This window comes from Tupaia chinensis, unplaced genomic scaffold, assembly GCF_000334495.1.
Source record: "Tupaia chinensis unplaced genomic scaffold, TupChi_1.0 Scaffold140061_1, whole genome shotgun sequence".
NCBI classification, from domain to species: domain Eukaryota; kingdom Metazoa; phylum Chordata; class Mammalia; order Scandentia; family Tupaiidae; genus Tupaia; species Tupaia belangeri.
Genome location: NW_006199940.1, coordinates 39,715 through 49,541, shown reverse-complemented (window position 1 = coordinate 49,541; position 9,827 = coordinate 39,715). Strand labels below are relative to the sequence as shown.

Below are 9,827 nucleotides of genomic sequence, written 5' to 3'. Positions count from 1 at the left end.
GGGTGCTGGAGGCACACCTGCAGGCTTGGGGGTTGGTCCAGGTTGAGCAAATGCAGGAGGATGCCTTGCAGCTGGCCGCGGAGGTCGCTGCTCACCTCCGGCAGCAGCCTGAGCAGTGCGTGGAGGATGTGCACCCGGTCCGCCCAGGTGGCCTCCTCCAGCAGGCCCAGGAGCAGCGAGGCCAGGCCTTCCACGGTGCCCATCTCTGGGTACGCCTGTGACGACCCATGCTGAGGTCCCACCCCACCCGCGCTGGCTTACTCCTTCCCCAGAGCACCCGGCACCCAGACCCTGCCCTGGACCTTTAGGGTGAAGAGAGGGAACAGCTTTTTAAACCAGTTCTGGCCAACGAAAACCTGCAGGAACCTGGGCAGACGCCCGTAGCGCTCTTCCCAGAGCAAGCCTGAATAGGACTCGAGGTGGAGGTCCGTCTCTGTCCTGGCGCTGTCAGGGAGCTGCAGGGTCAGGTTCGCGGAGCTCTAGGGAAACCCGCAGTTGCAGGCCCTGCCTCTGTGGGCTGTGGCCAGCCGAGTCCAGGCCCCCAATGGCTACCAGGGGCGTACCAGTGCCTCAGGCTCCAGCTGTGGCTCCAGGGGGGCTGACACCCAGTCCAGGTCCAGGTCCAGGTCCAGCTCCTCCTCCTCCTCCTCATCGCCCCAGGGCTGTGCCCCCAGCCACTGCGTCAACCTCGTCCGCCACCGGGAGTGGTGCCGGCGGGTGCGCTGGTGCCACAGGTCATCCCTGTCCTCCACTGGCTGTGGAGAGGTGGCATCTGGCCGGCTGCGAGTCGAGGGCAGCTGGGCCTCAGCCCTCCCCACTCCCGGCCTCCAGCCTTGCACCTTGCCTTGAGTCTTTGGTTGCTGGAAGTGAGCGGGGCCAGGGAGCCGAGGCGGCCCACCTCCTCTGGCAGCCACAGGCGCTGTAGCACTGCAGAGTTGGGCACGTAGCCAGGGAAACTGACTGGGAGCAGGTGGTGCTGAAGGTGGGCACAGGTGTGCTGAGCGGACGCCCAGTTTGGACCTGCCCGGGTCATCGGCGACCCCCAGAGCCCCTCAGCCACTCGCCTAGCTCTGCCCGCCAGGCCTCCGAGCAACTCGTGGGACCAACTGCTGCTGCTCTCTGCTCAATGCTACGGAGCAGCACGGGGGTCAAAAGCATCCAGGAGGGAAACTGGGGAACCCCCAAGCACAGAGCCCAGTAGGAAGGAAGGAGTTTGGTGAGAGGGCAAGGGAAGGCGTGAACAGATGGGGCAACCCATGTGGAAAAGGTCAGTGACCTGCCTGAGGAGGTGACAGCTTCTGGCACTTGCTGGGAAAAGGGGCTGAGGCCTGCCTGACACCTGGTGTGGGCGACCATGAGAAGGTGGTGGGCCTCAAGGGCCTGACTCCCTGAAGGCGGCACCCTGCCTTCAGGGAAGGGCGCGGGGACGGAGTGTGCAGGCACAGCCAGCGAGCAGACCTGACTCTCCTGCCACCTGCTCCGGGAGCTCCTGGTCCCCCGCTCGGACCATAGCTCAGGCCCACAGACACAGTTGTGCCAGGACTGGGCCAGCGGGGGCACTGGGAGGGGGCTGGAGCCAGGCAGCCCAGGCCGTGGGGGCCTCACCTGGTAGAGTTGCGTGGTGGCAGGAAAGAAGCCCCCAAGTCTCGAGAGGGGCTCCTGAGGCCGCCTTTTGAGCAGCAGTGGGACCTGGGGAGGGCACGGGGCTCAGAGTGGGGTTAGCCCTGTGCCCTCGGTGCCCTCGGGGTGGCGCCCAGCTGTCCGGCTCTCACCCTGTGCCGCTGCTGGGAGGGCGGCGTGTCCCGCACATCCTGAGGCGCTGCTGCCTGACCTTGGAGCCGAGGCCGCGCCGCCTGCAGCTGCAGATCCAGGCTGAGACCCAGGCAGGAGCTCAGGGATGAGCAGGCGAGGAGCTGGAGCAGGGGAGGTGTCACACAGTGGGCAGGGCCACGTGGCCTGGGCAGGGGTGGGCTGGGGCTCACCTGAGATACGGTGCTGTGTGCCCTGCGGTATGTGGGTGAGACAAGCCGGGCAGCAGGGGCCACGTGCTGGCCTAGGGCCCCCAGGTCTTGCAGGGGCAGGGCCTTTGGCACTGCCTGGGCTTCAACGCTGAGCCTAGTCTGCCCAGGACAGGGGCCAGATGTTAGCAGGGAAGCTGGGTCGTGGGCCTCTCTGTCCCCTGCCAGGGCCACGGTACTGCATTGCTGGGACTCCCATCCAGACTGCATGCCCTGGGGAGGTGGCAGGAGCAGTGCGTGGGGTTAGAAACTAGGGCAAACAGGGGCCTGGGCCTAGCCAGGGCTGGGGGAGGGCCGCACCCACCAGCATGCCAGGGCCATAGATCACACGGAGATAATTGTCAAAGGCTTCCTGGCGCTGCTGCCAGGAGGCAGGGGGGCGAGCCGCAGGGACCACCAGCCCTGATCCCAGCTGCTGGAGGTCCTGGTTCCGGGCCACTAGCGCATCCCAGTCCTGGGTGGGCAGTGAGGGCTCAGCCTGGTCTTCCTTGAGCCCAGCCATCTGTTGCCCAGGAGATTACAGGGACCCAGGGCCTGGACTGGGGGCTCACCCTACCTCCTTTACCACTGGTTGCTGAGACAGTGCTGTCTGGCGACGGATGAGAGACAGAGCCACACTGCAGACAGGGACAAGTGTAGGTGGGAAGCCAGGTGGTTCTACAGGGGGATGGAGCCGAGGCTGGGACAGGGTGAGGAAGCAAGGGCTGGGGCACCTGGGCTTGTGGCAACCCGAGGATCCTGAGTGCTGGAGGGCGGGTGGGACTTGTAGGGTGGTGGGCTGTGGTGGACCTGAGGCTTGTTGTCCTGTGCAGGTGGGTGAGTCTCTGCAGCTGAGCAGAGGTCAGGGTCTCCTGGCTGGCCAGTGGCAGCGGGGGGTTGGCCAGTGGCAGCGGAGGGTCATCCACGGTGTCAGGAGCTTTCTGGCACAGGTTCTGAACAGAGGGGAGCCTGCGTGACCGGCCTAGGGACTGAGTCTACAGCAGCCCCACCCTGCCCACCCTGCCCTCACTGCACACCTTCACCAGGTAGGATGTAGGCAGATAGAGCCGGTGGGGCACCAGGCAGAGGTGGGAGCCCAGGGCAAGCACCAGGTCCCCACTGTCGCTGCAGAAGGCCAGGGCCTGAGGAGCCCCATTCAGCTGCAGGAGCCTGAAGGGTGCCCAGGGCCAGGGTCCAGCCCTTGTTTCACGGAGTGGGAAACTAAGGCAGCAGCAGGGGCAGGGCCCTCTCCTGCTCTTCCAGCCGCTGGGCTCTGGTACCGAGAAGTAGGAGATCTCTGCCCCACCCCGCCCTGGCCCAGCCCAGCCCCGCCCAGCCCAGCCCCACCCACCGCAGCAGGCGGTTCTCCGCGGTCCAGATGCGGATGGTGCCGTCCAGGCTGGAGCTGGCGTAGAGCTTGAGCACTGGGCAGCAGCACAGGCCTGGGCAAGGCTCGGGGTCAGGGGCCAGAGAAGGGGCGCAGCCTGCGTTCCACCTCTGCTCTGCCCCTCACCAGTGATGTGATCCAGGGGGTCATCCTGGGGCCGGTGGTCACAGCGCCGGCTGTCGCCCAGGCCGAACTGCACCAGTCCATAGGTGGCAGTGTTTGGGTCCTCAAAGCCCACAGTGATGCGCCGATCGAGGGCACAGAGCCTCACAGCCAGGTGGCAGCAGGAGAAGGTGCGCAGCAGGCTCAGGCTCTCCTCCGAGTAGGGGAAGGCCCTCCACATCTTCACTGTCAGGTCCCCGCCTGCAGGTAGGGCGACCCGCTGTGGGCCTGCAGGAGAGGGGCTGCCCGGACAGCTCAGGAGGTAGTGGGGGAGATGAGATACTGACCTGAAGATACTACACTGTTCCAGGTGGATGCAAGGGCAGTGACAGGGCCAGGGCTGTGTGCCTCCGTGTGGAAGACCACCTTCGATGAGTGCCAGTCAAGCACAGACAGCGAGCCGTCTGTGTGCCCCAGCACAGGCAGGTACCTACGGGTGGCATCAGAGGCTATTGGCGCGGCCCCTACAGCCAAGCCCACCTCTCCCCCTTGCCCAGCGGGCTCCTGCGCACACCTGTTCTTGTTCTTCCATGCCCAGGGCACAGTGCTACGGCGCAGCTCACCCCTGTGCTGGCGCACGATCTCCCAGGTGGCGAATGCACTCTCGGGATCTATGAGGTGGCTATAGAGATGCAGGCAGCAGGGCTGTGGTGCCGGGGATGGCGGCGGGCGCACGCGGTACTGCACGTCCATGGGGCAGCGCGCTGCATTGGCACGCACCAGGTGCCCCGCACGTGTCAGCACCCACAAGGCCTCACGGGGCAGGCAGTAGGCCACGGCAGCTGCGCAGTCATCGGGCTCCAGAAGCAGTGCGCTCACCGTGCGCCCAGTAGCCGTGGACACTAGGTAGACCGAGCCGTCGGCGCAAGCGCATACAATGCGCGAGGGCAGGGATGGGTGCGCGGGCACGGGCAGCGTGGGCGCCACCTGCAGGTGAAGCACTGGCGCCGACAGCTGCGCCAGCGGCGTGTAGAGCTGGTGCACACGCCACAGCAGAACACTGCTCCTGCACAGGGCTAGCACGGGCCAGTTGGGGCCCACGGGCGCCAGCAGACTGCTCACACGCCCAGACAACACGTCCTGGCCCCAGTAGCACAGTGACACCTCGCCCACCTGCGCTGCTCCTCGCAGGTCCCACGTGCGCAGCGTCCCGTCCTGCGAGGCAGACAACACCAGGGGCGTGTTCGGGAGTACGGCCATAGCTGTCACAGGGCCTGCAGGAGGGGTGTGGATCATTATGGGGGTTCACCAGGACGCAGTAAAGGGGAGCTGTCAGCCCCAGGCCTGGCCAGCCATGAGAAACCTGGTCAGGGACAGGAGAGATTCTGGACTTCCCAGAATCCTCTAAAGCAGGGCTGTGATGGGGCCGGCGCACCTGTGTGGCCCACGAACACCATCCGGATCTGCCAATCTGCCTCCCACACCTTCACTGTGCTGTCCCGGGAAGCAGTCACCATGGCCTCTGCCTCCTGGCAGAACGCCAGGTCCGAGATGGTGCTGGGGACAGGTGGGGGGTGCAGCACAGCAGATTTAGAAGGGCCTCCTACAGTGCCAGTGAGAGCCGCCTCGCGCCCCATTGCAGCGCTCCTCACGTTTTGTGCAGATCCCGTCGCACGTCTACGAGAGCCCAGGCTTGCAGATCAAAGGTCAGCACGGCTGAGCCATAGGCAGCAAAGCAACGTGGGACTTGGTGGGGAGGGGCAGGCGCCAGAGCTAGGCGCATGATGGCGCCTGGTGGACTCGGCGGCGGCTGCAGAGTTGACCCAAGCGGCACCAGGCGGCGACCACGTGAGCGAAACTTCCAGAGCGCCACACCTCCTCCGACCTCGGCCACGAGCAGCAGCCCAGGGTTGGGCACCGGAAGGCAGCAAGTAGGCTCGCGGTCCGACCCCCTGCCCACCCCTGGCTCGCTGAGCCACAACAGGCTGAGGTCGGGCCCTAGGATGGCCAGCCCTGCGGGGCCCCAGCCTACAAAGCGGCCCGTGGCGCCCAGCGGGCCCAGCACGGCCACCAGTCCAGTAAGCCGGACCGGGGCCAGACGCTTCTCCTGAGCCCAGCCGTCCTCTCGGTGCACGTGCAGGCGGCCCGCACGGTCCAGCACCACAAAGCGTCGGCATACTGGGTCCTGCGCCACTGAGCATAGCCCGGCTGCCACCTCCAGGCGGCGCAGTGGTTCCAGCCCGTGCGTCAAGCGCGCAACGCGGAGCTCGTCTCTCTTCTCCTGCGGGTCGGGATTGGCAGACCCACGGTTAAGGGGAGGAGACGCTCCAGCATAGGAAAGCTCAAGAGGATCCTAAGAGTCAGCTCTGGGAACCCCGAAGGAAAGGGCCAGACTGAGGCCGATGCGGGGGCAGCCGCACCTTTTCCACGATGTCGTGGAGGCCTGCGCGGAGGAGCAACCACAGCTGGCGGGCGCGGGCGTGCGGAGTCATGCTTTGCCACTGCTGGCTGCTGGTGAAAACCTCAGAGTCCGGCAGCGGCTCCGTGAAGGACAGCTCTGCGGGGGACCATGAGCGCTGGCACCTCCGGCTTTGAACCCCCAACACTGGAGCCCTGGGCAGCCCTGCTGGGCTGGGGCTCCCCAGGGGAGTTGAACTCTTAGGGATTTTAAAGCCCAAAGGACACTTGGATCCTAGTGGGGCACTTGGGGTGTGAGGCCAGGTCCGCTCACCATTTTTTTCCATGAGCAGCCCGGGGTCTGGGGCGTCGAAGCTGTCAGGGTCACACACGTCGAGGTCGACTGGGTCGTCGCCTTCAGCTAAGAGATACATTTCTGATTCCATTAACGCAGCTGCGCGTCCAAACGCCTAACAGTTCTTGAGACCTAACACCGTTACTAAGATACCAGAGGCTACAGGCCCCGCCCCGCAACGGCCCCGCCCCCACTCCGCACCAAGTCCACACCAAGTCCACACCAAGTCAACAAACTTTTATTGGAAACAAATGAGCTGCAGCAAAGGGACACTCATTGCGCATCCTGACTGGTACAGGTAGGGGCCAGGGCAGCCCCAGGCCAGGGCCATCACTGCTGGGGTCTGTTCATAGGGTCTCTGGCCATCGCCCTTTGGGCAGGAGTGTGCTGGCCCAGGACGGAATATAAAAATAAACTCTGCGGCCCAGCGGCCCTGCTGCAGCAGCTCTGGGGTGGGCGGTGACTCCTCCTAGCAAGTTAGGCCATCCAGACCGTCACAGCACGGATAGCAGGAGGCCGTGGGTGAGTGGACATCCACAGGCTAGAGCCAAAGAGCTAGGTGGGTGTGGCCTTTGACAGCGCCAGGGTCTGGCCAGCAGCTGGGGTGGCGCTGGGGCCCTCAGGTGGGCGGGTCCAGGCACTGGATGAAGCTGGATGAGGGTGGGCTCCACTCCTCCCGTCACATACAGATCACCGGGACCCTAGGCAAAGAGTGGCACACAGCAGGCCTTTCGGGACCACCATCCAGGGGTCCAGGAGGAGAGGCCCACCCTGTCCCACCCACCACAGGGACCCAGGCCACGGCCACCATCACACACCTGTCCTCCTCCAGAGTGCTGGCCTCCTCAGGGCCTTCACTGCCTCCACTGCCACTCTCTTCCTCCACCTCCTCCTCCAGCTCCATGTCTAGCTCGCGGCCTCCCTCGGAGGGTGTGTAAGTGGAGCCACTGGAGGGTTTGGGAGCCAGTCAGGCCCCTGGTCTCAGGCCCACCACAGGCCCCAGGGAGGACTGAGTCAGTGAGCAGGTATGGCTGGGAATTGGGGTGGGCCCAAGCAGGCGCTGTGGGGAGGGAGCTGGGGCCCACCTGATGGAGCGGCAGCTCCAGAAGACAATACGCTTGAGTCGCTTATTGTAGAAGAAGTAGTTGAAAGACCAGAGACTGCCATCTTCCCCAAAGGGGTCCGAGTCCAGGTCTGGGTTATAGCTGGGGAGTGAAGGGTGAGAAGCAGCATGAGGTCCCAAGTGCCACACACACCCAGATGCTGTCCTGCAGGGACTCTGGCCTACCTGTAGATGTCGCACTCGGCCAGGCAGATCTCCTCGTCCACTGCATTCCACAGCTGTGGCTTCAAGGCCCTGAAGTCTTCCCGCACAGCTGAGAAGAGACTGCAGTTGACTGCATTCACCACCTAGGGCAGGCCACGGACAGGGGTGACAAGTGCTGACGAGGGGGGCACGGACTGGCAAAGCCCAGGGCCTCAGGAGCAGGGACTGCCTGTGGTGGCCAGGGCTGCAGGTCCCTTCCTCCCACCTAGCGCTCACCCAGCTGAGGCTGGGCTCGCGGCTGAACTCGTGGCTGCGAGCTCTGCTGAAGTCGTAGTCTGGCCGGAAGGATTCGTTGAGTGTGGCGATCAGGTAGAAAAGGGTCTTGCGGCTGCACTTGTCGCTGAGGGGGCCCTCGTCCTCACCAGCATGGCTCTTGCTCAGTCTGCACAGAGAGGAGGATCAGCCCAGCCCCTACCCCCAGCGCCCAGGGCAGGCCCTCCTTGGCTCACCTGCTGGGGCTGAGGCCTGAGGTCTGGGGTGGGGACAGTGCTTCCAGCACGTGGGGCCGGCCCTCCTGGCAGAACTGCTTGAACATGTGTTTGTCGTCTCCTGCCATCTTACAAGAGTAGCTCTCGATCCTAGGGCACAGTCAGCACCATGGGGCACACCACCCCAGGGCGGCCTCGGAGCCAGGGCAGGGCATCCTCGGATGTCACCGCGGGACAGACTTGGGGCCAGGGCAGGGCACCCTCGGATGTCACCCCAGGACAGACTTGGGGCCAGGGCAGGGCACCATGAGATGCAGCCGCAGGACCTTGGGCCTCACCTGCCAATAATGTGCGCATCTCCAGTCTCCACAGTTAGCTGTGAGTTGATGGCCTCGAAGCTGGAGTTCTCCAACAGCTTCATGTCCTTAGGGAAGGAGCTCTGTGCAGCCTGCAGATATGGGAGGCCAGGCCACAGGTCACACCCAGCTTCACACAACTCTTCCCCTGGCCTGCTCCCAAGCCTCCAGCACGAGCCAGAGGTGTGCAGACCCTGACCCTGAGGATGGCAAGTCCAGCTCCACCTTGGCCACGCACCCAGAATGGCAGGCTGGGGGACGAGGGGGGAGGTGCACTGGGGTACTGTGCACTTCCTAAGCTTCCCGTCTCCAAAAAGAAGAGCCCACTGAACATGGGCTCACTGTGAGCTCGCAAAGTGACATGACTCCTGCGGCCCTCCCCAGGCTTAGAACCGCATCCCAGTTAGGAACCAGGACACTGTGCCCTGGGGCTGTGGTCTTCAGGCTGGTGTTCTCAGGGATACGTGTGCCTGCTTTCTTCGGGAGCCAAGCAGCGGAAGAAGGCCTCAGCGTCCAGCTAGGCACTGTTGCGCCTGCCGCCCAGCCGGGCTAGAGACATTCGCCCAGCTCCAGGGGAACTGCAAGTCCCAGGAGGCAGTGCGCGTGGCTATGAGCACTCTCCTAGCCACCGAGGAACTACAATTCCCAGGAGGCAGTGCGGTGGCAGGGCCAGCACGAGGCCTGCTGGGGACTGTAGTCCCAGCGGTCCAAGACGGCCCGGGGTGCGGGACAGGGGGCACAGAACGGACACCCACCTGCTTGGACTAGACTGGGCCGGGCCCGGCCGGCCCGACTAGCGTCAGTGCTGGTGTGAAGGTGGGACGGGCTTCGCGCCGCGCGGGCTCCTCAGGACCGAAGGGCGGCGCCGCGGCCTCCGCTCGGACCGCGCTGTATCCGGGGGAAGAAGCTCCGCCGCGACGTCCCGTTATTCCCGGCCCTGCTGGCCCACCCCGGCTGCCGCCGCGACATAGCCTCGCCCCCTGCACAGCGTCCGCTCTCGCGACCGACCTGCCGCCGACCGCCACGGACCGCCTTGGCGAGCGAGCGAGCGTGCGAACCAGCGACCTCCGCCTCCCCTGGCCGGACAATAACAAGCGTCCTCGGAGTCGGCCCCACGCCTCTGAGTGGCGCACTCCAGGCACGGAGATCCAGGGCTCGAGTAGCCATTGGGAGCGTCGCCCGTCACTCATCCTTGCTTTACACTCCTATTGGTTAATACGTCTGCCTGTCATACTCTTGGCGTACAGGACCGCCCACCCCCTGGCTCTCATTGGTCGGGATCTAGCTTGCTCCGCCCCTGCTCTCCAGTTCCCGGGGGCTCTGGCGTACTCGCAGAGCTGGGATGTGGGCGTGGCGAGGGGGTGGGCGTGGGGCTCGGAGTCGCGACCAGTTGCTGCGGGCGCCGGGTAGTTCCCCCACCGGGCTCCCGAGCTTCTACGGCAGAGAGGCCGCTCCCCCCTTCCCGTTGTGTCCCGTGT

The 9,827-nt window shown here is 65.1% G+C and overlaps 3 protein-coding genes across 4 annotated transcripts in view; all 3 read right to left on the bottom strand.

Annotated features, from left to right (window-relative positions):
- The window catches only part of WDR97 (WD repeat domain 97), an 8,511-nt gene extending 2,104 nt beyond the window's left edge, over window positions 1-6,407 (bottom strand). Inside the window, exons 1-19 of the mRNA XM_027765950.1 lie at window positions 6,218-6,407; window positions 5,907-6,043; window positions 5,139-5,767; window positions 4,922-5,043; window positions 4,061-4,760; window positions 3,834-3,976; window positions 3,511-3,747; window positions 3,349-3,439; window positions 3,035-3,167; window positions 2,808-2,950; window positions 2,575-2,635; window positions 2,323-2,472; window positions 1,983-2,231; window positions 1,773-1,913; window positions 1,606-1,689; window positions 845-976; window positions 564-755; window positions 303-479; window positions 6-215 (exon numbers count right to left, since the gene is read on the bottom strand). Of these exons, the coding sequence (XP_027621751.1) occupies window positions 6-215; window positions 303-479; window positions 564-755; window positions 845-976; window positions 1,606-1,689; window positions 1,773-1,913; window positions 1,983-2,231; window positions 2,323-2,472; window positions 2,575-2,635; window positions 2,808-2,950; window positions 3,035-3,167; window positions 3,349-3,439; window positions 3,511-3,747; window positions 3,834-3,976; window positions 4,061-4,760; window positions 4,922-5,043; window positions 5,139-5,767; window positions 5,907-6,043; window positions 6,218-6,329 (3,843 nt within the window). The 5' untranslated portion in view covers window positions 6,330-6,407. The remainder of the gene's footprint in view (window positions 1-5; window positions 216-302; window positions 480-563; window positions 756-844; window positions 977-1,605; window positions 1,690-1,772; window positions 1,914-1,982; window positions 2,232-2,322; window positions 2,473-2,574; window positions 2,636-2,807; window positions 2,951-3,034; window positions 3,168-3,348; window positions 3,440-3,510; window positions 3,748-3,833; window positions 3,977-4,060; window positions 4,761-4,921; window positions 5,044-5,138; window positions 5,768-5,906; window positions 6,044-6,217) is intronic.
- A 53-nt stretch (window positions 6,408-6,460) lies between these two features.
- MAF1 (MAF1 negative regulator of RNA polymerase III) lies at window positions 6,461-9,468 on the bottom strand. Of its 2 annotated transcripts, XM_006162427.3 has the most exons (8): window positions 9,105-9,465; window positions 8,332-8,441; window positions 8,015-8,143; window positions 7,782-7,947; window positions 7,527-7,648; window positions 7,324-7,443; window positions 7,057-7,185; window positions 6,461-6,939 (listed from the first exon to the last, which is right to left on the bottom strand). In XM_006162427.3, exons 2-8 carry the CDS (start codon window positions 8,412-8,414, stop codon window positions 6,918-6,920), a joined length of 771 nt encoding a protein of 256 aa, XP_006162489.1. In that variant the 5' UTR covers window positions 8,415-8,441; window positions 9,105-9,465; the 3' UTR covers window positions 6,461-6,917. The 2 variants fall into 2 exon arrangements, with proteins under 2 accessions (XP_006162489.1, XP_006162490.1); XM_006162428.3 differs by lacking the exon at window positions 8,015-8,143 and having other exon boundaries at window positions 9,105-9,468.
- LOC114004765 (uncharacterized) overlaps window positions 9,162-9,827 on the bottom strand; it is a gene marked incomplete in the record, with an annotated part of 1,624 nt that continues 958 nt past the window's right edge. Inside the window, 1 exon segment of the mRNA XM_027765963.1 lies at window positions 9,162-9,425. Within this exon segment, the coding sequence (XP_027621764.1) occupies window positions 9,196-9,425 (230 nt within the window).